Genomic DNA, 26,608 nt, shown 5'->3' with positions numbered 1-26,608 from the left:
CTTTTGTGATCTCTCCAACCCGGGCAAGCCCTCTGGCCCCCTACAACCACTAAGACTCCTTCATGATCCTACTTGACCCCTCTGACCCCACTGAGTCCCTTCTGACCTCCTAGACCCATCATGATACCTTCAATAAATCCATAACCCTGTGACAACCTGCCCCCACCCACAGGTCTACACTGACCCCATCACCATGGTACCACTGACCCTATGACCTTGTGATGGCCCCTCAGACCCTTTCCGTTACCTCTCCTCATTCTTGGGGGGCTCAGGCTTGGGCTCCTGCTCAACTGCAGGCACCTCCTCAGGTGCGGCTGGTTCAGGGGCTCCCTTGGCCACGTCAGGGGCCATGGCAGACACGACTGGGGCCTTGTCCTCCTTCTCGGGGGCAGCAGGCGGGAGGCTCATACGCTTAAAGTCCTTGGGCTCAGCCACGGCCACCTCCTGGCGCTCGGTATAGCCACGGATGTCGTCGGGCACCTCCTCTTCCTCCTCTAGCTCTTCCTCATCCTCAGGTAGCTCCTCTTCCTCCTCCTCCAGAAAGTCCTCCAGGTCCTCGTCCAGCTCCTCATCCAGCTCCTCATCTAGCTCATCCTCATCCTGGTCCCAGCGAGGCGAGTCCTTGTGGTAGCTGACTGAGCTATGGCAGGAGTGGTAGGAGTCCCGGTCACGCTCGTCCTCCAGCTCGGAGCCCTGCAGGCTCTGTTCATCTGGGTCGAAGTCCTCGCTCAGCTGCGAGCTGCCCTGGCTCAGCTCCCCTGAGGAGGCATAGCGGCTGCTGCCTGTGGGGCTGCAGGGACAGGTGGGGGTTCAGGGACTGGGGCAGAGAGTGGCTGCCCTTCCCAGCTCTGGTCACACAGGTTCCATCACCCAGTCATTCCTTGCATTGATCATTCCCTAGCTTCCCAGCATTAGTGGAGCACCTCTGTGCTCCAGGGAAACACAGTCGTGAACCAAAGAGACAAAAATCCCTGTTCTTGGGGCATTCACTGTCTGGGGGACAGGCAATAAAACCAGAGTGATGATATTAGCGATCGTTGGTGACCTATTGTGAGCCACTCCTACCCATGCACTGTGAAGGCTGCAAATGCTTCACCCATGTGTTGGGGACCCTGAATCAGTGGCCTTGCCAGAGCCCCCTGGGAGACCTCGTGCTCCTAAAGCTTGAACATAGCTGTGCCTGGCTTTTCATGTCACCCCCACCTAAACCTGGTCCTCCCACTGCTGAGCCCACTGCTGAGTACTTTCCATTCACCAGGGACCTGGGCCTCCTTGCCTCCTCTCCTTGACCCAACCTCCACTCACAGCTGATCCTGTGGTGGGTCTCCTCAGCTCCACCTCGAAAATGTCTGCGAAATGCATCCTTTTCCTTGCACCCTAGGCCCCACCCTAGTCCAGGCTCTGCCATCTCCACTAGATGCTGCCCCCACGTCCACTCCTGTCCTTGACAGTCCCCATTTCCCATGGAAGCCACAAAGAGGTTCATTCGCATCATAAACTAATCACTCGCCTGCCCTGTTCCAAACCCTACCACAGCCCCCTTGAAATAAAGCCACTCCTTGCACCCCACAGTGGCCCAAACCCTCCAATGTCCCCACCCCCATCTCCCTCCATCCTTCCTTATCTCCCCCTGCCCCAGCCATATCTGCCTCCTAGCTGTCCCAACACCCTAAATCGTGCCCACCAGCTGTGCCCTCTGCCAGGAACATCCTTCCTCGCCCACTTTAGCTGGAACAATCCTTTGGTGCCTGCTGAAATAGCACTTCTTTGAGAGAGTCTCCCCTACCCTCAGGCCAGGTCAGCCCACTCCACCCCCAGTATAGGCTCCTTATATGCACCCTGGATCACACTCGACATGACCAGGAAGAAATATCTGCCTCTGCCTGAGGGCAGGCAGTGTGACAGGGGTCACCTGTCGTCCTCCTTCTACCCACTCATTCAGTCACTCAATAAACAGCATTCCTGGTCTTAAACTCTCTGACTGGGACCTTCTTCCCCGGCCAGCCTCTGGGACGCTGTAGGAATCAAGCAGAGGTTTCTCCCTCTGGTCCTTATTTGCCAAGTTACATGCATGGTTGATTGCTTTTTAGTGCCCATCCTTGCAGGCAGTAGGGATGGGGGAATTAGCAGTTGTTATTGAGCTGGGAAGGACTCCAAGCTTCCTCTGCCAGTGAATACCCACAAAGTCCACCCCAGCACATTCTGCGCTCCCAAGTGAGACTGGGGCCCCCACCTCGGCCTGGATGTGTCCACTTGTGACCTCAGGCACCATGTAAACTGCCCCAGGCAGTGACAGGGTGGGACCTGGTAGTCACCAAGACTCCTCTCACCCCAGCTCTGACATTCAGGGTCCAACACGGCTCTGACCCCAGATGGCTCTCCTGGATGCCACGTCCCCAAGTAAGCCACCAAGGGCCTCCCTGCATGATCTGGCCCTGTCCACCTCTCCAGCCTTTAGTCGAGCTGTTTTCTTTGCCTGGAATGCCTCTCCTTAGACTCCTCATTTATCCTTCAAGGGCTGGGTCCCGGGCACCTTCTTCCAGGAAGCCCTCTATGCCCTTCCCCACCGCCAGGTTATCAAGCCATGTCCCTCCCTCTAGCCAAACACTGACCTGCTGGATGGAATGTCTGTGTCCCACTCTGTCTCCCCAGCCTCTGGGCGCCCAGCATCATCCAGCACTGGGCAGCAAGGTCAGAGTGGCCTGGGAGGGTGGCTTAAGAGACCCTTAGAGAGACTCAGGCAGCTTCTGCCTCCGCATCCCCTCCCACCCTATGACCTGTTCATGGTGAGAATGGAGGGGGCTCCTTCTTTTTCACTCCCTCACTCCATCCCAGGAATGCTTACAATAAACAGAATCCTCCCAGACAAACAGACACACCCAAGGCTAGAGAAGGACAAGAAGTGGCCACGCACACAGGGCGGGATCCCAAGCCAAGACCAGCTCAGTGCACACCCTGCTCTGAGACCCAGGCAACTCGCTCCCACTCTTTGAGCCTCAGTTTCCCTATCTGTAAAGTGGGCCCTCTTCTGCTTTTTCCCCCAAGAAAAGACTTTTTTCTATCTTCCAAAACAGTTAATATTTTATTCATATTTGATATTGATATCTGACCCTTCTTTCAGCTGTTTCCAAAGTGTTGAAACTTGATTCCAATAATTGCTTAAGTCTGAGCTAGCCCAAATGTGCCTAATGAACCAGGCTTTACAAATTGTAGTGGTTGCAAAAATGGTAGGAGGAGCTGTTAGGGAGGTAGGAGTGCTTCTGAAGCTATTTTGAATCAGGAAGTCATGAAGATAAATGGAAAGGGACCTAGTGCTTTATTTTCAGGACAGCTCAAGCACGAAGGATTTGAAGGAGGAATGCTAGAACAAATCCAGGGTAAGTCTAATTCTGCTCCCACCTATGCCACTAAATGCTTTACCTTGACTACATCATTTCATTTCCTTGGACCTAAAAAATAGAGGTTAGACTAAATGTTCACTCTTTTATAAAAAATTGAAGTATAGTCAGTTACAATGTGTCCATTTCTAATGTACAGCGTAATGTTTCCGTCATACATGTGTGTATGTTTCATGTGTACATATATTCATTTTTGTATCTTTTTCAAGATATTGAATATAGTTCCCTGTGCTCTACAGAAGAAACTTGTTGTTTATCTCTCTTACATATAGTAGTTAGCATCTGCAAATCTTGAACAAGCAATTCCCCAGAGAAGACATACAAATGGCCAATAGGCCCATGAAAAAATGTTCAATATAGCTAACTGCTCACTCTTTTTAAAAATTTCCTTCTAACACATTCCGTCTATTAACTATCCAAGCTTTCCATAGGAAAATTCAAAATAAAAGTTGTTCAAATATCTGCAAAAAATATTGTAGTGGATGATGCTCATGAGTGGGTAGGAAGCTTAAAAAGGTTTTCTTCAGATTATGTTTTACCCATACTCTCTACTGCATTGTGCAATGGAATTTCCAGCAAATGAAAATGTTTTCTGCCCCTGCTATTGAACATGGTAGCCACTAGCCACATGTGCATGACCCTTGAGCACTTGAAAATTGTCCATTATGACAGAAGGACAGAAATTTTATTTTGTTTATTTTAATTTATTGAAATTTAACTTTAAAAAGCCATGTGTGGCTATCATGTTGGACAGCACAGCTCTGAAATCTCCATTTACCTCGACGGTACAAAGACAGACAATGCAAGATTTGTTTTCTTACCGTGCTACAAATAAATTGATTTTGATTTTCTCCAAGTCTCAGCCACGATATCAATACTTGTTTCCATGACTAACCTCTTTGTCAAGAGGCAGAGAAGGTCTGCATTTCAAGAGCCTGGATAGCTATGGTTAATAACTGGGGTATAAACTGGGAATTCAGGATTTGCAGATACTACTATATATAAAATAGAAAAACAGCAAGGTCCTACTATATAGCACAGGGAACTATATTCAATGTCTTATAATAGCCTATAATGAAAAAGAATATGAAAAGGAATTTTATACATACATATATGTATGTATGTATGTATGTATGTATGTATGTATGTATGTATATATATATCTGAATCACTATGGTGTCTGAATCACTATGCTGTACACCAGAAATTAACACAACATTGTGAACTGACCATAATTCAATTTAAAAATTTTAAAAAAGAATTAACAGTACTTTAAAAAAAAGAATTATCAGTACTTAAAAAAATAACTGGGGTTTGCCCCTGAATTTTTGTTTTCTGTTTGTTTTGTGGGGGGAGGTAATTAGATTTATTTATTTACTTATTTATTTTAATGGGAATTGAACCCAGGACCTTGTGCATGTTAAGCACATGCTCTGCCACTGAGCTATACCTTCCACCTGCCCTTGAAGTTTTGAATGTAAGGTAACATGGGGGTGGTTCTGAGATGTTGCTGAGAGTACAGAGGATGGATGGTCTCCTTGGTTGATGTCCTGGCTGCAAGATGGGAACATCACCTTTGTCCAGCTGTGGGATCTTGAGAGGCTAACTTTGTGGGTACTCAGGTGCCTTTTTTTAGGGCTGAGAATCAGTATGGGATTATGGCTGTGGAGATGGACTCAGAAGCCTTCTTCACAGGCTCAGCCACTTACTAACTCTGTGACCTTAGGAAAATCACTTCATCTCTCTGCCTCATTTTCCTTATCTACAAAGCCATTGGGAGATGAAGAGGTAAATTCTCACCTCATAAGACTGTGGAAGGAATAAGTGAATTATTTGGGACTCATTAGAATACCCAGCACATAGTAAGTGCTCAATTAACCATCATTATTTTTCTTGCTTATAGACCGGATATAGCAGGACCAGGATCTGGAAAGCATGGATTCTGCTTTCCTAGACCCACTTTCCTCCACCCCCAGCTCCCTCCAGCCCTATACTCCTCTCTCCACTCCAGAGATACACACACACATGCATGCATGCGGACACACACACCACACAGATCATCTACTCCACAGTGACTACCTGAGGGCCCGCGGTTCAGAGAACTCCTCATAACTGTGTATGGAGTCACTGTAGGATTCCCGGGAACCCAGGGGTGGTGGGCGGACAGAATATTGGTGGACTGAGGCATTGGGCTGGGATGTAGTATAATAGGGTGGCGGGATGCTGTTGCTTGTCTCACTGCGGTAGTCACTGTCACGATCATCTACTGCACTGTCAGGGTCATCATCTGGAAGAGAAAAGAGGTGAGAGGAGAGAGTGAGGAGGGGAGGGAGAGAGAGAGCACACAATGGAAGCCAATACAGTCTCTCAGACTTAGAGTTCTTCACTGGCTGCTAACCCAAGAAGAGGAATCTACCAGAATGAATGAAGGATTTTGGGTCATGTTAATAGAGGAATAGGCTTTAGAATAAGGGAGGTGACAACCCACTTCTCTATATGTGGCTCAAAATGGACCTAGAGTATGAGGTCCAGGGTTGGTCCTACAATGTGAGGAAGACAGGGACAAACTGGAAGGTGCCTTTCAGCTCAAGTGTGAGAATGGACTTTGCTAAAGTCCAGGCTCTGAAAACAATATGAGTTTTTCCATCAGGCAATGAGTTTCCCATAACAAGAGTCACACAAACACTCAGGGGAAAGTTGGAGGGAGATCAGGAAGACACAGTAGAGTATAAATGCCCATTAACCTTCAGAGATTTCTTGATATTCAAGGATAGGGACCCCAGACCTGAGCTCACATGCATAGGAACAAGGAAGGGGCTCTGACAAAGTGCTGTCAGCCTCAAAAAGACTAGATTCTTAGGTTGACAAGACCACCACGTGCCCAGAATCTATCGGTCAAATGGAACAAGTTCGGGTTGCCAAACTTCAAGTGTTTAATAAGAATTACAGGATATTTTAGTTTGGCTTGTTTTCCTTAGTAAATGGAAAATAGGTTTTCTTTCTTAGTGAAAAGAAAACAGTCTCAAAAGATGCTAGATTGTGGTGGGAACAGGAGAGACTCAATTTATTTAGAAAGCAACAGTTGAGTTGAAAAGAAGTGGGGTTGCCCCCTACCCTAAATTAACCCCCTGCTTGGGAGCCCCATGGTATGCTCAGCTGTGGTATCAATTTACTGGTGATTTTAAACACCAATGGGGTGGCTTGTAATTTTTTAATGTCTTTAAGTATTTTTGCTCATTTCCCAGATTTTTTCTCTTTATTATTTTAACTTTTTCATTTTTTTTTAAATTTATTTTTCAGTGGGGACGTAATTAGGTTTACTTACTTATTTTTAGAGGAGGTACTGGGGATTGAACCCAGGACCTTGTATATGCTAAGCATGAGCTCTATCACTTGAGCTACACCAACCCCCCTTAACTTTCTCATTCTTTTCCCACTGATAGAGTCTATTTCTCTATATTCCAAAACAGGTTGATCTTTTTTTTTTATTGTGGTAAACTGTTGAAAAATTAATTTCATACTTCTTGTAGAACTAGCTATTTGGTTCATTCCCTACGTTATTTTGCCTTCCGCAAAACCTTAAATTTATTTTTAGCAGCAAACCCTGCCTCACCAAGGTAACTCCGGCTCCCTGGCTTCTCATTTGACTTGGGCCACCGTGATCTGCAAGCTTTTTATCCTGTCCCTGCCATACGACCACCATCAGATGTGCTGTGTCCTGGGAGCATCGGCAGTAGATGTGAGTTTCTGCAACTTTGATTTATGCACCAAGGTGAACCTGTGATATCATAGAGCCCTGAACTGGGGGGTCTGCAACTTGGGACAGCTTGTGAATGTCACCCAATTACGCCTCTAACCAACCTGTTTTCTTCGCATCATCTGGGCTTACAGTCTACCCACGTGCCCTTGACTGGGCTGAGGTGTTTCCAGCCAAACCACATGAGGCTGTGTGCGTGTTCACTAAATTATTTTTTTCTAACAAATTGTCCGTTTTTTGAGGGGCAGATTGCTTTCTCTTGGGTTCTTTCTGTTTTTGTCCAGACTCTGCTCTTTACCAAATGATTTTTGACCAAATTGCCTGCTTCTCTGGATAAGGCATTTTCAGCTACTTTTGGTTGACAAAATGGTCTGCTTTTGACCCAGTTGTCTTTGTTCTACTTGACCCAATTATCGGCCTTTTCTAAATTGGTTTTAACAAAAAATGATTTTTTTTTCATTGTATTGTTTGTTTGTGGTAGACTGTTTGTTTGTTACCAAGCCTTCTTGTCTGCCAAATGCCTATTTTGGCTAAATTGGCTTCTGATCGACTCGTTTTTGACAGATTGCTTTGGATCAAAGTACAGTTGACCCTTGAACTATGCAAAGGTTAGAGACTCCAATGCAGTTGAAAATCCATGTGTGACATTTTACAATCAGTCCTCTGTATCCACAATTCTGCATCCATGGTTTCAACCAAACAGGTGTAGTCCTGTTGCAATATTTATTGGAAAAAAAATCCACATATAAGTTCAAGTTCATGTTATTCAAAGGGCAACTGTATTTGTAAACAGTTTCGCTGATCCTGGAGGGAGGGTTGGGTGGAGCTGGTCCATCAGGATATGGGGATGGGGTGGAGAGGCCCCTAGTTGGTGGAGTAGAGAATAAGAGGTAAATTCATGCTCAGAGTTTAAGAGTGGATTTCTCTGAAAGAGGCAGTACATGGGGGAAAGGGAGCTATTCCTTAGGGAGAAAAATGGCCATCCAATTTGGGGGTGGTAGCTTGTTTCCTTCCTCTAAGGGTAAATTGGAGGAAGATGTGGAGGAAGAGAGATTTGGGAGCTGAGATCTTGAGTGATATCTGCTGGGGTCCCTGCTCAGCTGCTCCCTCTGAGACCCTCTCCCCTCCCACCCATCAGCCTCTGAGTGACATTAGGGTTCCTTTTCAGGTGAAGGAGGAAGATGGGGAGACAAAAAGAGGAAGAAGGAGTCACAGGAGAGGAGATGAGGTTATACATGGGGAGCAAGGGGGAGGGGAAGTCACAGTGCCCAGTTGGAGACAGGCAGGTCTCCAGTCTAAATGCCCACTCCTCCCAGCTGAATCCCTCCACCTCAGGGGTGGTGCCCACTCCCCACCAGACAGTAGGACCCTCAAGACAGAGGTTAATGATCAGGGGGCAGGATGGCACCAAAGGGATCTTGCCAGTCCTCTGGCCCTAATGTGCCAGCCACAGGCTCCCCGCTTCCCTGAGCAGGGCTGTGGGGGCCTCAGGGTCGCCAAGGTGCCCACCTCCCCATGGCCTCCCAGAACATCAAGCTGAGTACTTACTCTGCTGCTCACCCCAGCCAAAATAATTCCAGTTGCCTACAAAGAGAAGGGGCAGAGATAATAAAAGGCAGCAGGCAGAGGGGGAGGCATGGGGGTGCTTCCCCGTCCTCCTCATTCTCCCCGTCTCCTCCTCCCACCCCAGGATCCCATCCCCTTCTGTCCTGAGTATCTTCCCCGAGCATCAATTTAACCACTGGCTTTTGTCATGCCTTCACTGAATACCTTGGGAGGAAGGCGTGATCTCCCCATTTTTTGACAAGGCCACAGGTTCAGCCAGGAAGTAACAAAGAGGGATTCCATCCCATGGTTTTCCAACTCTGAAGTCTGGGGTCAGGATTTGCCATTCCTTCCTTCCCCCATATCCCAGATAATAAAAGAAACATTGAACTGGAAATCCTCAACTTTGAAACACCCCTTGTTGGGTGAGTTTTTATTTTTAATCATTCTTCTCATTTTCGAGGTGAAGAAGCAGGGTCAGAGAGGTAGAATGAACAGCCTCAAGTCACACAGCCTGAGCATCAGGACCAGGGAGAGCACCACATCTTTGAGCCTCATCCCCAGCACCAGGCAGCTCAGAAAAACAACTAGACCAAAACTCAGACTCCTCTTGGCTGCCTCCTTGGTGAAATGGGGGTGATGACACATCCCCCAGAGGACTCGGAGGTAGATGCTGGGTAGTAGGTTTCCATTCTCCAGCTGAACCCACCTCTTGCTTCAGTCCTCCTGCCCAGGTGCTCTTTGGCATCTGCTCCTGCCCTTTACTTTGCCTGCCCCTGCCCCACCACAATCCTTCAATGACCCCATTCACCAGAGAAGGGGGTTGTTAATTTCTTCAGAGCAACGATGACCGCTCCCCAGGCAGGGAAGTCAAGGGATTTTCTCAATATCACATCCCAAGTTAGTGTAAGAATAGGGTTCCTCCAACTGCAGTCTCCACCCTCTCCCTCCACCTTCATCATCACAATCCTGGGCATATAGGGGAGGGTGGACGACGGATACAGGGGAGACTGTGAGAGAGGAGGAAAGGAGGATGGGGAAGCAGATGGCAAAGGGGAAAGAGGTTGAGGAGTGGGGTGGGAGCAAAGTATCACGGGTGGGAGTTTTGCCCTGAGACTTTATAATTTTTACTCCCTTCCTACTTCAGAGGACTCAAACAGCACTTTTAAGGGAATGACATCTTCTAGGCCTGTGGAGACCTGGTGGGGATGCATCTGAGTGTCCACAGGCCAAAGAAGATAAATGCTTTTGAAAACTCCAGCCTTGATGGAGAGGCAGTATGCAGTGGAACATGATAATCACCTTCATTGATAGGTGCAGTGCAGTGGAAAGACAAGCAAACTTAGAGTCCCTCAGACCTGAGCTCAAATACTGGCTCTGCCTTCTGCCAGTTGTGTGGCCTTGGCAAGTCACTTCTCCTCTTGGGCCTCAGTTTCCTTATCCAAGAAAATGAGTAAATGAAATAGTCTTTGTTCATTATACATGTGCCTATTATATACGTGTTGACCTGATTGTCTGTCTGCACCATCTGACTGTGGGCTGCTCAGGGTGGGGTCTGTGTTGGCCTCATGAAAGTTTATTGAATGAGTTATAGGTCCTCATCCAGGATCTGATGAATGAAATTGAAGAGTCTTCAAAGTGTTTTTCAAAGACTCTAACATTCCTGGATCCTTCTAGAAAGGAGTGGGGGTGCCTATCAGATGCCCCAGTTTCAAAGAGAGGGATTCTAGGGATCAGAGAGGGACACTGGCATGCCTATGGCCACATAGCAAGGCAGGACTCAAACCCAAGTGCCAGATCCCTTCTTTTTTCCACTAAGTTGTGAGCAGATACTGTGCACTCTTAGGACCCATATCTCTAGAGGGAGTAACACATTATACAGGACAGTCATGGGGTAGGAGAAGGATGAGCGTTTCAGATGATGCCCAGGAAGGAATTGAGATGTACTTACAACACTGGTTGCTGGGGACAGGAAGAGGCTTGTCTTGTTCATCTTGGAATGAATACTGAAGGGGAGGGCAGAAGAGAAGGTTTGTCTCAGGGGGGTGCCAGAAGCCAGGGGATCAGGATGGTTCTCTGTTCTGTTTCATCCTGACTTCCCCCACCTCCTAAATCCTCTCTCTCTGTAGGAGAAGGATACAGATGTCCACAGAGAAAGAAAGAGGGAGAGAAAGACACATACACAGGGACAGTGAGCAACAGAAAAAAAGAAAAAGAGACACAGATGAGGAAAAGAAACAGAAAGAAGGGGAGAGAGAGGAGAGGGAGAGAGAGAACACTGAGGCAGGGAGCTGAAGAAAGAAGATGTGAGCTGAGGTTGGACAAAAATAATTAACATGTGAGTGTTGTTGCCCCTTTGCTTTCCGCCTCCCACTCAAGAGTATTCCAGGCTTGCTTGCTATTTCTTCCCTGAAGACTGTCTTCTGGGCCACATTGGGTCTTTGAACCGTGAGAAGACAGAGTGCAGAAGAAGAAGTGGGGGGCATGGAAGAACAGAGGTACAGGGGCTAGGGCTGCTGTGAGGGGAGGAGAACTTTAAGAAATCTGAAAGTGTGACTCAAGGAGTTGAGGGGTATGGGCAGAAAGAGGGTGAAAGAACTGTTATGGAGCCTCCATATCTCCTTGAGAGTATTTGGTAAATGCAGATCTTGAGTCAACTGAAATCATCATGTCCTTGGTGGACCATATATATGTTCCTTGATGCCATCATGGGTTCGAGACTGGACCACGTGGGTCACTGATTTAGTCAGGTTACAAAGAGTTAGAGACACAGACATAGGGAAAGACAAGCGGAGAGAGAAACAGAGACAGAGAGTGGAGGACATAGGGAGACAAAGAGACAGAGGAAGAAAAGAGCCCCCATGCCAACACTCACCTCATCCTGGTCCCTCATGGCATTCAGCTGCTCCAGCTTCTTGGCCCAGTAGCGTGCCTCCTCCTCGGGGATGTCTGCAAACAGAGCCCTGGCTGTGAGTCTGGAAGCCCCTCCCTGCCTCTCAGCCTCCATCCAGTGTATCCTGCAGGCCCATGGGGCTGCTCTCCAGTGGGTGGAGGGAGAGGAAGGGAGGGCAAGATGGCACCCCTGACCCCCCACCATGCAGCCCAGAGTGGCCTTGGGAATGGATGGAGAATAGGAGAGAAGTTGCATCCTAGTATTACAAGGGTGAGGAAGCCATGGGTTCTTGGAAGGATAATGTGGGAGATCCAAGCTGCTCCCAGGAAAGGTGGAGAGGTTACTCTGTGTCTCTCCTTTTGTTTATTTCTACATGTCTCTCTCTCTTTCTCTCTCCTCTCTCTCAGTCTCTCTCTCTTTCTGTCTCTCTGTCTCTCTCTGCCTCTATCTGTCTCTCCTAGCCTCAGCTCACTCTTCAGCCTAAGACCGCACCAAAGACCAGACAGGATGGCTTAGACCTGAGCTCCATAGGTTGAAAAGCCCTTACAGGCCGTTGGTGACCTGCAGGAGCTGGAGTGCACGCTGCACGTGGCAGGCACACATCTCTGCTGACTTGCTATAACCCAGGAGACTCTCCTCTGGGGAGGAGGAAACTCATCCTCAGAATGAAGGGTTTTCTGGACCCACATAGGCCCGGCTATTCTCCTGGGGTTGAGTGAGGTTCCTTCCCCACCATCCCCCACCCCCCACTCACCTAAGGGCAGCTCAAAGCGGGTGTCAAGGAGGATGCGGTGGAATGTGGGGTCCTTAGTGCCACAGATCTCACTGTCTGCCATGATGACCTGAGAGTCCAGGGTCAGCCACTCTCCAGGGCCCTCCTGCAGTGTGGGTGGGGTAACAGGGGTTAGGGTCACAGGTAAGCAACGTGGATCACGTATTTGGTGTGCACTGGCCAGCAGACCTCCTACTGTCACCAAGATGTCTCCCTCACCCCATCTCACTCTTATCCCAAGAGCAAGGATCGTGTCCCCACTTTACAGGTGAGGAAACTGAGACTCAGAGAAGGAAGGTCACAGTTCAGGGCAATATGGTGGTTCTAAGGAACTCAGGGGTAAGAAGTCAGATAGAGGGACCTGCAGAGTCAGATAGGGGTGGTCCCAGTCTTGCACAGCACCCATCATCTCTAATGAGGGGTTATGGGGCCCTGACTTCAGATAAAAGACCTGATCCTCCCACCATCCAGAGAGGAAACTCTGAATGAATGAACCAGTTCCCCTTGGTTCAGGGAAATGAACCCTTGAGCATGTGGGGTCCGCTCTAAACCTCAGTTTCTTCATCTCTCAAATGAAAATAGTGTTCTGCAGAATCTGCTTTCTGCAGCCCTAGGGGAAGGCTGGCAGGGGCTGGGGTAGTAGCTCAGGGTCCCTTGCATTGGTCACAGTTGTCCCAGGTGACCAGCCTTCCTCATACATTGTTGGGGGTCACTGAGGAAATTTTGGATCATCTATAAGGCTTCCTTTTGGACTCACTTGCCTGGACTATTGCACCCTTTTCCTCCCTCTCCATTTATTCATTAGAAAATGAACCCTCCCTGGTGCCTGCTCTATGCCTCGTCTACATTGGGTAATGCCGGAGGAGCCCACAGTCATAGCAGACAGAGCCTGACACAGATAGTCCCAGACCCATGAAATCAGGGCCAGGCCAGTGGGAGGGAGGAGAGCTGAGAGATTCAGGGGGAAGTTAGGGAGGGCTTCCTGGAGGAGAGGGGATGAGAGCTGGGCTTAAGGGTGATGGAAAGGAGGACACTTGAAACCCAGGGAACAGCATATGTGAAAGTTCAGAGGCCATCTTTGGGGCCTGTGAGGTGTATAGATTGTGACTTAGGGGAAAATAAGTCTGGCAAAGTGGGTCAGTGCCATCTGGAAAGCCTCCCAAGGGAGATGGGCAGGGAGGGCAGGACAGGATCCTAGGGGCCAAGTGGAGAGTGTGAGACTTAAGGCCAGGAGGAGAGGGAGGAGGCCAAGGTTATTGTCTAGTACCTTCCTTAGAACTGGAGTAACCTCCGTGATGCCCATCTAGGCACAAAGTGCTATCTACGCACAATATTCTTTCTCCTCTCTTTCATAGGAACACATTTCTAGCTGGGCCCAGGGCTGTGCAGCTTAAAACTACATTTCCCAGACTCCCTTGCAGGTAGATGGGGCTACATGACCGTTCTGGTCCATGACATGTGAATAAAGTGCCTTGGACAGCTTCCAGTTTGGGCCCTTCATTAGAAGGGCCAACCCCCTCCTTTGTTACCTTTCCCTCCCTTGACTTGAATGCAGATATAATGGTAATCCTTGAGTAAGCATCTTGGGCCATGAGGTGGAAGCCACGTGGGGAGAAAGGCAGAGCAACAAGATGGAAGGAGTTTAGACCCTGGTGACTGGAGCTGCCACTGTGGCCCTGGATGCCTATAGGAACATGGTCATTTGAAGGATATAGATGTCCATCTTATTTGGGCCACTGGCCCCTGGTCCCTTCCCAGGCACTCTTACCCAACCCTCAGCCCACTACTTACTTCATTGGATTGGCGGATGGTCCGCAGGGGGATCCACACTGTGCCCACCATCGTGTCCCAGATGAGACCCTTGTTCCACACTTCCACTGTCAGCCCCAAATCCAGGCGGTTAATCTCACTGTGGAAATAGGTAACGAAGACTCAGAAAAGTCAGTTCACTTACCTTGGGACACACAAGAACTGGAGTGCGAATCCACGCCTCGGTGAGTCCTAGCCAGGAAGGTAACACAGTGGCTCTTGTTTTACAGATGGGAAACTGAGGCCAGAGGGCTTAGTTACATGCTCAGGATATCATAGCAGAATGTTTTCCAAGCTGGGAAGGAAGTGGATAGTTATCACATTTCTCCTGTACCCCCAATTCATCTGACTTTTCCTCTAGTCCTCAGACCCTGAGAATGCTGGCTAAGTGAGGAGGCTCAAACACCCTCCATGGCTCCCTATTACCCCAGGATTAGGATATTCAGGTGCTTCCATCCTTCCCAAAGTCATCTTTTCAATCATATGAAGACACCCTTGAGCATATGAATGATTTCACCTCTAAGCCCTTTCCCTGCAGGCCCCACCCTGGAAATATGCAGACTTGGGGGAAAATCTTGGGGGATGTCCAATTCACTGAGTCTAACAATTGACCAAAGATTTATCTTAAGGAATGAGCTCCTTGAATATATCTGTTGACTGTGACCTGATCATTTAGTAAGTGGTTTTGGGGGAGTTGGGGACCACTCTGTCCCACCCCCTTCACATTTTCCCCAGAATTGTAGAACCAGTTCCTTCCTTCTTTCCCCAAATGCTCTTCTGCTCCAGAATCTCAATTCTGGAATCTCTCATGGTCTCTACCAGTGAAAATCCCCAGCCAGGGTCTGCTCAGAGGTTCAGGGTTGCCTGGGTCCAAATCCCAGCTCTCCCAAGTATAGGCTGGATGACACTGGGCAGGTGGCTTTGCCCCTCTGGTCCTCTGTTTCCTTATCTGCAAAATGAGGATTACAGTAGCACCCTCCCAACCAGGGTTATGGGCAAAATGATTTAATCAAAGCCTTAGAAGAGGGCCTGACACATCATCAGAGTAGGTGGGATATAAAACGAAGCCCTGAGTGGCTCCAGATTGAGGCGAGGGGCCAGGTCATGGCACAGTTGTTAGGCACATATTTATTGAGCATCTGTTGTGTGCCAGGCCCTGTCCTTGGTGTGAGTGTCACAGTGGGGACAGAGAATGACAGGGCCCTTCCCTCTTGGAGGGGAAGGGGCCAGAAATATGTCAAAAACCACACAAATGGGGTTAGCGGGGAGGGGAGGGAAAAAAATCACACAAATGAATAAAATAACAATTAGTGACAAGGCTTGAAATGACTCTTCAATTACAGCTTGGGGATGGTGATCAGGGAGGACTTCCCTGAGGAGGTGACACAGCTGAGACCCAAAGGACAGGTAGAGCCAACTGGGAAGGGAAGAGAAGGGAAAAGAAGAGCAAGAGCAAAGATCCTGGGGCAGGAACAAGCTGGACATGTTGAAGGAACAGGGCAGAGGTGGGTGTGTCTGGGGCAGGCGACCCAGGAGAGAAGGAGCAAGATATTGGCGTGAGGTCACAGGGGCTGGGCCTTTGGGGATGGTGGGGAGGATATGAGTTTTGTTCTGAGGTTGATGAACTATGAGCCACAAGCAAGTTTGGAGAGTAACAGGATGTGATTTGCAGTTTTAAAAATATCTTTCTGGCTGCCTGGAGGAGAACAGATTGTGAGAGGCAGATGGCAGCAGGAGGCCAGGGTGGAGGCTGTCGGGCAGTGGGGACTTGGCTGGTGCCCTCGGAGATAAAGGGAAACAATTGGATTTGGGAAGTTCTTTGGAGGCAAAGCTGATGTCTGGACATGGGGGCTGAAGGAGGAGGGAGGGGAGTCCCAGACAACACCCAGGTGTCCGGCTGTGCCCTGTAGGACCAGCAAAGCGCCTGGCTGTGCCAAGGGGTGAGGCTGTTTAGGTCCAGTCACAGAAGACTCACAACATGAAATCCTGCTCCCAGCTGGGCTGGCTGCCCCGTACGGCGATGGTCGTGCTCTTGACATTCTGCACCTTCAGGGTCACATACGTGTTGAATTTCTCTGTGATGATGAAAACAGAGGTCAGTGCAGGGGCTCAGGGATTCCCCCATGCCCCTTCTCAAGCTATTGATGACCCCACTATGATCCCCCAGGGGCTGTGAATTCTTGGGAGCCACCCCAGGTCCAATATACTGAGGTTCTTCTGTGCCTCCATCCCCAGATCAGCCCCCAGAGCCCCACCCCAGCTCCTCAGAACACAAGGCAGGGGCCTTGGTGCAAGGGAGATGCGGACTTTTGGAATGCCTAATCCCGATGCTTAAAAATGACTGTGTCCAATATCTTTAGATAAAGAAAACTTTTTCACCTCTCTGAGCCTTACTTTTCTCAACTGATCTAAGAGTCCCTACCCTGTCTTTTAGGATCCTAGTAATCAGCATTGGCTCAGGATGAGCCTCACTCCCACTGGGGTCTTCAGGGGATGGCTGGGAAGACTGCTGGGACCCCAGACCAAGTCTGACACTGTCCATGATGCTCAGCAGACATAGATCCCAAGCCCCCATCACTGGCTCAGACCCCCTCCCCAATCTCTCCAAGAGACGGACAGACAGACAGACAACACAGGATAGGGCAGAAATAGAGGTCACTTACCTTGGGCACCATCAAACTTGGCTTTTTTGACTGTGGAGAGAGACAGAGATAGGGAAGGGAGACAGGGAGAGAGAAGGGGACCAGAGAGACAGAGACACAGACACATGAAAATAGAGACATAATGAGAGAGACAGAGAAGAGAGAGACACAGAAAGAGACAGAGTAAAGAGAGAGGCAAAAAATAGAGAGCAAAAGAGACAGATAGAGATCAAAAAGAAAAAAAAAAGGTGAAGGTGAAATCAGAGACCAGAGGCAGACAACGAGAGGAGAAATAAGAAGAGAAGGGAGGCAGGGATGAGAGGGAGAGAGAGAGAAGCCATCAGACAGATGAACACAGGCAGACCTAGGGGTGGAAGGAAGCATGGACCTTGGGAGCAGTCCCTGCCCCACCCCCCTCCCCATCAAACTCCCTCAAAGCTCCCTCCCTCCAGTTATGACTTTACGCACAATTGAACACGATTCAAAAGAAGGAAGGCAGGTGGCAGGAGAGGCCTCCCACAGGAAGCCCTCCAGGATTGCTTCAGAAGAAGGAAGGGATTTAGTGAGAAGGAGGTAGGGGAGAGGAGAAAACAATCTCCAGTGATTCCAATCCCCCTCTTAGGCCAGTGAGACTTGTCCCCCAATTGTTCAGCTCAGTCTGTCCTACCAAATGATCCCAGGGTTTGGGGTTTAATATTCAAAGGGAATTGGACAAGGTGGGAAAGAACAACCCAGAGAGCTGACTCCATAGTGCATAGAGAAACATTCCAGTCCTGGCCAGGAGGTTGTTAGAGCTTGTCCAGCCCAACTTGCCTGTGAAAGGTGAGACCCAAATTACATCAGGATCACATGTGGTCCAGTCTCCTCATATGTCACATAACCCCACAGCCCCAGGTGATTCAAAACAATTCCACTCTTTGCTGGCTTTTCTCACAGGATATTAAACTTTCACTTTCAATATCTCTAAAACTCTGCATCTGTTCCCAATGTATTTCTCCGCTATTCACTCTCTACTCCCACCCAAAACCTGCTCCCAAACTGAGCCCTCTCGCCTGCTTTCTATATTTTGTCTCCCTTTTACTTTTCAAATGAGTATTTTTGTTTGAGTAGGCAATACACGCACATTTTACAAAATCCAAAGCAATCAAAAGATTATACAATGAGGATAAGGCTTTTTCTACCCCAGCTCTCACTCTCTCTCCCAGGTGCAATCACCATTACCAGTTCCTTGTGGAACTAGAGATAGATAGTCTGTGCATTCGCAATTATGTGCACATGTACATTATTTTATTTCTTGCACAAATAGTATCATTCTATACCCTCTGCAGAACCTTTCTGTTTCTAAGTATGTCTTAAAAAGTGTGTGCAAGTAAGTTGAAGGATAAATTCCTAGAAACAGAATTGCCTTTCTGTTCTTTCTTCTTTTTGAGAGTCAAGTTCAGCCTTTTTCTGGGCACATACCATGGCCTCCTATCTGGGGCTCATCTTCACATATGGGATTTGTATCTCTGTCTCCATCACTTGAATTTCTTTCTTGAAAAACACCTGAATGGAATCAGTGAATAAAGAATTCCTATCGAGGACAGGGGAAGTAGAGTGGTTTTAAACACTTGTCAGTAAATACTATTTGTTCCTGTTGCAGACAGACCGTATGTTTGGGGTGGGGTGGTGTGGATTGATGCCCAGAAGCACTGAGTGAGCTCCTCAGAGCTGCAGAGAAGACGAGGAACTGAGTGTCTCCTTATGCCAACAGCATCCTTCCCAAAGACCCAGACTTTAAGTGCAAATAAGTTGCACATTATGCCCACCACACCTGGGTTTCAGTTTGGGAGTTAGAAAACAGATAGAGCCCTTGGCTGGGCATTGGGAGAGGTGAGCAATGGTTCAGGATGGAGTCGGTTGGAGCTGGGTTCATCTTATGGTGCTGTGTGACCCTGGGAAAGTGTACCTCCCTCTCTGAGCTTCCATATCTGTCTCCCACTGTATTTCTGTTTCCGTTTCTTTTCCCACACCCAAAATCTGTCACCATGTCTTGTCTTCTTCAACCTCCCACTCAAGGCACATTACTGCATGTGCAAAAATCACTCTCTAGAAGGAGAAGGTCCCTATCCCTGACCCACAGACCCCCTCTCATACACGCAGCCCTACCCAGCCCACAGGGAGCTCATCCACCCAGCCCCTCACTCCTGGGCCTGTTGAGGCTCAGGGGCACTTAGGACTGTGCACAGGAGAAGCTCCAGGCCTCCCTCCTAGGAGAGTTCCAGCTTGCAAACCTGATGATTCTGTGAAGCAGGAAGGATGCGGGGGGGGGGGGGTGGCGGGGAGGGAGAACGGTGGGAGAGACACAGAGGTTGAGAAAGGCACACATGGAGGTATCAACATGGGGAGAGAAAGGAAAAGAAGGGAGGAAGAAGTAGAAGGAGGTAAGACATGAGAGTCAGAGAGAGACAGAGACCCAGAGAGACAGAAAGAGAGAGACACAGAGATTTCCACTAGGGAGGGCAGGCAGGGGAGATGCTGTGGAGAGGAGAGACAGGATTAGGAGAGAAAAGCTGGGGGTGGGGAGGCACTGGGAGAAGGTAGGTGCCAGGCCCTGGGGGATCTGAGGGGCTCACTGAGGTCTGGCCCAGGCTGGACCCCACTCTGCAGGTCCCATTCTGTGTCCCCTTTGTACAGATCAGGGACAGGGCTCAGAGGGAAAACCAGTTGTCCAAGGTCTGTCTCTATCCTCTTCTCTAGGGAGGAGATCTCTCCCTGACTCCCTCCTTCCAATTCTGTTTCTATTCACCCCATCACTGTCTTTCTGTCTCTCTTCTCCTTCTCTGTCTGCTTCTGTCTGTCTCTCTTGTTCCCAGTTTCTCAGTCTCTCCCCCTTTCTTCCTCCCTAAGCCTCTCTGGGCCAGAGGGCAATGGGCTAACTTGGGGCCCACCAGGAATGGGAGATTTCTGGAGGGCTCTAGCTCTGACAGTGAGACCCCAGGCCCCTTCAGAGAGTCCAGGGTGAGGACATCAATGTATGTTCATCACCGGGGACTCAGAGGGAGGAAGGGGAATCTCAGGGTGAAAGACAAGACTCAGAGGAGGATGAGGAATCAGGGAAGGGGACTCCAAGTGGGACCAAGGACTAGGGTGGGATAGGAAGCTCTTGGGAGGGAATAGGTTGGGAGGGAATGGGATAAGGAGGAGGAGGGTAGGGAACTAAAAAAAGGAAGCTTGGAGAGCTGGAGGAGGCTCCTGATGGGGGAGACTACTCAGGAAGGGAGGGGAGCATGGAGGGGTGGGTGGTCTTAGGAGTAGGGCTCAGGGGAAGAGAGGGATTGGAGGAAGGGGGATTCAGGGAGGGGCTGATGTTGCTCAGAGAAAGAAACAAATCTCTCTCTCCCTCTGTCTTCCCTATCAGTAAGCGGAACCCCACTCATTGTCGTCTTCACCACTGTAATTGTCATCACATCTCAGCGCAGCCACCTTCCCCCTGCCCGCGGTATCGGGGTCACCAGGGCGGAAGGGCCGCCCCTCCTCCGCGAGCTCCTGGTCACATGCATGAGGCTATTTATAATGTGGGCGCGGAAGGCGTGAGCAACGCGACCGCAGGAAGTGGCGAGTGGGGGAGGTCCCCACTGCTGGACCTTCTGACGGGCTGGCAGGAGACACCACGTCATACCAGGTCAGCAGCCTGTGGGGCCTCCGCTGTCCCTGGGGCGCCCCCATCAACACTGACTGATTAATGTGGTTGCACAAGCAGATGTTGCCAAGAGCAGAATCAGTGGAAGTAGGAGCAGGGGCTTATTGGCACTGCCAGGCCAGTGAGCCTCTGCTCAATGGGTCTCAGTTTCTGCATGTGAGAAATGGGGCAAGGGAGACCTAGTTGGTCTCACTTCCTTCTTCTCCCCTTCCTCTTCCTCTCTCTCCCTCTCCCCTTTCTTCATCATTACTAGCATCAGCATTTTTATACTATCATTACTAATATTATCATTATTACCATTACTAGTATCACTGCTATTTTTATTATTTGGTTGAGTTCTAATTGTGCCCCTGGCTTAGACGATCCTGGATTCTAATTGAGGTAGAATCCAGTCTTGAGGCACCTGGTCCATAACCTGCCAAGCTTGGGAGTGGGAGTAGGGGAATAGAGAATTCCAGCCATCAAGGGAAGTGGCTGAAGGCCTACCCGCTGGACGTGCTTATTGGGTGTCAGAAGACACTGCAAGTGGTGGAAAGGAAGCATAGATAATTCAGAAACAGGTCCTAGGATGTTCGGTACTTAAAATGTGATGTCTATAGTGGACATGGGCCTTCTGACAAGGACAGTGGTCCCGCTGGTTTTGTATGTTAGGGAGAATAAATGAGGACTCTCATCTTCCTTAGACAGAAATAAGCTGGAGTCCAATTAAAGCCTTAGGTGTAAAAAACACACCAAGAACCTTGACAGATATTTCTGTCTGTGTTCTTTACCAGGTGCCACCTAGAAGTAGGCCTGGCATATAGTAAGTGCTCATTAAATAGTGTTCACTGAAGGAAAGAAGTCATTGTCTCCTCCAGCAATCCTGCCCTGGGACCTGGTCCCCTGGCGCGGACGCTGTCCACTGTGCTGAACCCAGCGGCTCCCCCTGAGCTGTCCGCGGTGCTGAACTTTTCATGGGCCCACGTACCTCCAATGAATTGGCACCTCTTTGGCCCACTGTGAATTACTGAGCCCTCCTCAGGACTGAGAACGCAGTGAGCTCTCAGAAAATGCCCTACACTCACAGACCTCCTTCCAGAAAGCTTTTAGTCCCCATTAATAAAAACACCATCATTGATTTTTCCTGTCTTTGGCTCACACACATATCGAACCCTTCCACAAGCCAGGCGTCATACCAAGGGCTCTGCATGCCTCATCTGATTGGAGAGTCCCAGCAAACCTAGGCAGCGGGTACTGTTACTGTGCCTATTCTACAGATGGGCACACTGAGGAATGAAGAGGATATGGGACTTTCCAGGAAGTGGTGGATTTAAGGATTCAAATCCAGACCTGCTGAACTCAGGCTGGATGTCCTGGTTGGCACCTCACAGAGGAAGCCCATCGTATGTGAGAGGCAAGTGAAATGCAAGATATGGAGGTGGCTAACGTTGCTGTCCTGAAAATGAATCAGAGCCGATCCTGGAGGTACCCTGTGAGGGTGGTGAGAGCAAAGACCCATATGCAGACCTCCCCTGACTGGGTGGTTGGTATCAGGAATGGAGCAGTAAAGGGCAGAGGGATTTGTGAAGACTTCCTGGGAGAGGGGCAAGAGAGCATCCATGATGAATGGGGAGATCATAGCATGTCTGCTCACTGAGTGGAAGAAGAAATAAGGTGATCCCAGGACAGATTCTCACACCATAGAAGGGACTTGGGTGTCTCCCAGATCCTGGAGGCTGAGAGGAGGCTCCACCTGCACTCTCTAATTCCCAGTAGTTTGTGAAGTTGGGCAGCTACACCTCTGGCTATGTGGCATCAGACATGTTATTGAACCTCTCTGAACCCCAGTTTTGTTCGTCTGTAAAGTGGGTTGCTGCGAGGATTGAAGAGGGCAATGGGCATAAAAGCCCTCAACACTGTGCTTGTGGAGTGCTGGATAAGTGGGGCTGACTGTAGACATTATTTTTAGTTGTGAGGCAAACTCACCATCACATGCATTTGCTAATTTATATGCAATATTCATTCATCAAATATTTATGAAGACTTTTAAACATTCAGTGACCTGGCAAAATGCCATGAGACACATAGGAAGTTCTAAAACCAAATCTCTGTCACCACGCTTTTGCACGTGATGTGCCCTCCACCTAAATCATGGTCTCCCTTCTGCACAGTTCCCCCTCATCTTGTGAGACCTAGGCAAATGGTGGTGGTGGGAACAGGGCAGGCTTCCCAGAGGAAGAGAGCCATGGAAACGCTCCTCCCCAACTCCCTCAGCCCTTCCCCATCTCTCCCACTCTGACCCAACCAGCATGAAGTCAGGAGTAGGGCTGGGTCCCAAGAGCCAGGAACAGTGCCTGGCTTATAGTCAGTGCTCAACGCTTGGTGAGTAACTATATGAATGAATTCACAAAGGAACTAGTTGGCACTTGCTGTTAGCAGCCTCAGGACTCTGTCAAGACTTAGCAAGTGGATTAAGGTGGAGGGGACAATGGGGCAATGGATAAAGAAATGAGAAGGTGGTAGAGGCAAGGTCTGTAGAGGGGGATGGTCTCCCATGTGTTAGTGCAGGGTGTGCACAAAAGAACTGGCATTTGTGTGTACTGGCATGTGTATTTGTTCACGTTACCAGGCAGGCAGTTGAGTGTATATGGGTTGAATGTATAGAGGGATGGATACTCGTGTACCATTTGAGTGCAGGTGAGGTTCTGCATGTATGTGCTGGGGAGTGGGGCGTGACTGTTTGTGCCATATGCTGGTATGTGTGAGCTTGGGTACATGCAGGCTTTTGAATGATATGTTAGGCAAAAACACGTGTTGGAGTATGTGTGTTAAACAGTTGTATAGCATGTGTATTTGCTTACTTTGCAAAAATGTACACACTTATGTGAATCTACATATATTAGCATATGTCTGGATACGTCATCATTCATCTGCTCAAAATGGCTGCTTTGAATGTCCAGCCAAGTGTTGTCATATGTGCACATGTATGGTCTTGGCATGTGCTCATGTGTACACAAGTGTTTCTTGGGGTTTGGGGCCTTAACAGGTATGTAGGTATAGGTACATGTCTGAGTATTATGGTATGGGTGGATCTTTAGGTGACATACATATTGTGAACCTACATCAAGCACGTGTGGATACATCCATGTGTGTGCATGTGCAGGCACATGCTTTTATTTGGGGGGGACCATGTCTGTGGCGCAGAGTGACTGTGTCCAGTATATGTGTATGTGCGTATGTTCAAAGGGGAATGTGAATGTGCACATGTGTCCATGAATTTGTAGTTAAAGGCATGTGGTCATCATAGAGACTTGGTAGGTCCTGAGCACTTCTGTCCACACAAGGCAAATCTGGGTATGACTGTACCAGCTTCAGTGTGTGCAGTTATGGGCGAATGTGGGTGAGCCCCTGCTTGGGGAGCAGGTATTTCCTCAACTCCTAGGATGAGCTTAAACCCGAGGAAAGCCTTCCCAGCCTAGATGCCCTACTACCTTCCCCTTTCCCCTCAGCCCTCAAGGCTTCCCACTCTGGACATCACCCCCACCTCTCCCAGCATATCCCCCTCTCCCCACTTCTCCTTGTCTCCCCTATCCAGCCTCTCTCAGCATCCTGCTGATCCCTTTACACCTCAGGGCTCTGCCTCCTACCTCACCCCCAGCCTTGCTCCTCCCAGAGACCCCCCTCCACTCTGCTGGTGACTCTTTCCTTAGAAGTTCCACGTAATCATCCAACACGATTCTTTCCCTAGGCCTCCTATTCAGGAAGCCTCACCCCTCTTACTGCCTCCGCTTCACACCACCCCTGCAGCCCAGACTCCAGTTTGCATCAGAGTTAAGGGTGAGATTCCAGAGAAGCCCAACTCCGAAGGTGGGGGTTGGGGGCAGAGGAGAGAGCTAGGAGGAGTCAACCAGGAACACCCACATTGACCCTCCCCTCCAGTGCTGCTCCCTCCCAGGTGTTAGACAACTCAGAGGAGGGGGAAGGGCCAGTAGGGGGTTTGGACATTCGCCCTCTCCTCCCCTTAGGCTTGGTCTGTGGGAGTTGCATGGGGGTCTAACCCACTTCCCAACTCCCCTAACTCCACAGGCTAGGGACTGAACGAGTTGACTTTTGATCTTACTGGCTCTTCTCCCACCATCAGCCCCGCCCGTCGGGAACAAGCTCAATGAAAGGAGCCCCTGTCCCTTTAAGAACACCCGCGTCCACGCCGGCCCAGCCCCGCGCGCGAGCAGCACTCGGGAAGCCACCACGGCGGGGAGCCGGCGGGCGGGGCTGGGTTTGTGAATGGAGCGGCACAGGGGGAAGGGAGAGAGGGGGAGGGTCAGTGGGGGCGGTTCCCAGCTCCCAGGCCTGCCCTTCGGTTTCAGGCTGAGGCCGGGGTTCAGTGCTCCCTCCCTCTGTCTCTCTCTCTCTCTCTCTCTCTCTCTCTCTCTCTCTCTCTCTCTCTCTCTCTCTCTCTCTCTCACACACACACACACACACACACACACACACACACACACACAGAATATACTCTAGGCTGCCTGAGGTCTCCTGAAGCCTGCCATCTCAGGCTTGGCCAACACACCTCTTCCCCACCCCAGCCTTTCTGAAGGGAGTAGAGGTGAGAGGGGAGGACCCCAAGCCTTAAAACTCAAGTTTGAGACCTCTGTAAGCCCTGAGCCCCGGTTCACCACCACCCCAGCTGCCACGGCACCCTGCTGAGAACTCAGAGTTGCCCCCAGACGCCTTGATCCAGGTGGTCTGGATTCTCCCTAACCCTGCTTCAAAGGTGCGTGTTGTGGGGGGCGGTAATGCCCCTCCCGCGTCTCTCTCCCTCCCCTCACCCCAACGCAGAGCGTGGGCCTGGGCGTGGGCCTCGGTGCAGATGGCGTTCTGGCCCCAAAATAGCTCCACCCCACCTCTTCCTCCCTCCCTACAGCGCAATGTGGGTGAGGTGAGATTGGCCGTGAGGGGTGCAGGGGAGAACTGCACTTTCAAGGGGTCGGCTCCCTACAGAGAAGCCCAGATATGCGTTCCGAGGGGCAAGAGAGGGCGGGGAGGGGAAGGCCCTCAGGCGATTCCTCCAGCCCCTACTAGAGAAGCCAAAGAGTCAACCAGAAAAGCTCCCCCAGACCCTAGAATCCCAGCCCTCTCAGAATTCTGGAAGGGGTCTCCACGGCTCCCCTCCCAGTCCTCTCCACTCCCAGGGCTGAAGGATACCTAGAGCTCGTGGTAGTCCTAACGGTTAAGCCCCTCTACCCAAATCTTACACTCTCAGGGCTTGGAGACAACCCCCACCCCACCCCACACTCTTCTCCCAATTCCGAGCCCAGTCTGCTGCCCAGCCCACAGCACAGGACTCCTTCCAAGTACCCTGCAGAATTCATTCGAATTACCCAGCCCAGCTCCTTCCACACAGACCCCCCTAATAGCCTGTTCTACACAGACGACCAGTCTAGACCGTTTCCAGATAGAGCCCCACATCCCTGCCCGCGTCCACACGGGCCTCCGCGTTCATCCGTGTCCACACGACCCCCAGGAGCGGCAACCAAGACCCCCTCAGAGCCCAGCTGCGTCTACACGGATCACCCTCTCAGGCGCCCTGACTCGTTTACAAGGGCTGCCCCCTCGAAAGTCCAGCCGCATGTACTCGGGTCACCCCCTCAGGAGTCCAGCCGCGTCCACACGGACCCCGAGCCCAGTCGGGGTCCACACCGGTTCCCCGCCCCGCAGTCTCGCCTCCTACCTCCAACGCAAAGTAGAGACATGTCTCCGGGGTCGCCGGCGGACCGGCTCTGTCAGGTTGGGCTTTAGCGGCCGCTGGACTGGGGCATGGCGGGTGCTGCAGCCCGCGTTCAGTTCACGCCGGGGCCAGGCCTCCGCCGCCGGCCATCTTGGTTCAGCACCAGGGGCGCGGACAGCTCCTGACGTGGCAGTGATGTGGAAGGAAGGCGGAGCCCAGCGACGCCTGATGGGGTGCGAGCGCCGCAAGCTTGGCGGGGGGGTGGGGGGGGGTGGGGGTGGTTTAAAGGGCCGGAGCTGAGTCCCGGCTCCTGGACCAGAGGGCGGTTTCCAGGCAGGTTCCCTTCTGGTTCTGCGTGTTTTTGTCTCTCCTTTGACTCTCAATTTTGAGTCCTTTGCTGTCTCTG

General features: G+C 50.2%; 1 protein-coding gene across 4 annotated transcripts in view; it reads right to left on the bottom strand.

Annotated features, from left to right (window-relative positions):
* The window catches only part of UNC13A (unc-13 homolog A), a 62,056-nt gene extending 35,714 nt beyond the window's left edge, over nt 1-26,342 (bottom strand). For all 4 annotated transcript variants that reach the window (XM_010972129.3, XM_074350456.1, XM_074350459.1 and 1 more), the window contains exons 1-10: nt 26,206-26,342; nt 16,838-16,867; nt 16,150-16,249; nt 14,157-14,274; nt 12,348-12,471; nt 11,576-11,649; nt 10,652-10,706; nt 8,704-8,739; nt 5,478-5,685; nt 248-790 (exon numbers count right to left, since the gene is read on the bottom strand). In XM_010972129.3, coding sequence (XP_010970431.3) covers nt 248-790; nt 5,478-5,685; nt 8,704-8,739; nt 10,652-10,706; nt 11,576-11,649; nt 12,348-12,471; nt 14,157-14,274; nt 16,150-16,249; nt 16,838-16,867; nt 26,206-26,227 — 1,310 coding nt within the window. In that variant the 5' untranslated portion in view covers nt 26,228-26,342. The remainder of the gene's footprint in view (nt 1-247; nt 791-5,477; nt 5,686-8,703; nt 8,740-10,651; nt 10,707-11,575; nt 11,650-12,347; nt 12,472-14,156; nt 14,275-16,149; nt 16,250-16,837; nt 16,868-26,205) is intronic.
* Between the last annotated feature and the right edge of the window lie 266 nt (nt 26,343-26,608).

Source organism: Camelus bactrianus, chromosome 22, assembly GCF_048773025.1.
Source record: "Camelus bactrianus isolate YW-2024 breed Bactrian camel chromosome 22, ASM4877302v1, whole genome shotgun sequence".
Lineage (NCBI taxonomy): Eukaryota > Metazoa > Chordata > Mammalia > Artiodactyla > Camelidae > Camelus > Camelus bactrianus.
The sequence above is the reverse complement of the archived record's forward strand: the minus strand, read 5'-3'. Positions and strand labels throughout refer to the sequence as shown.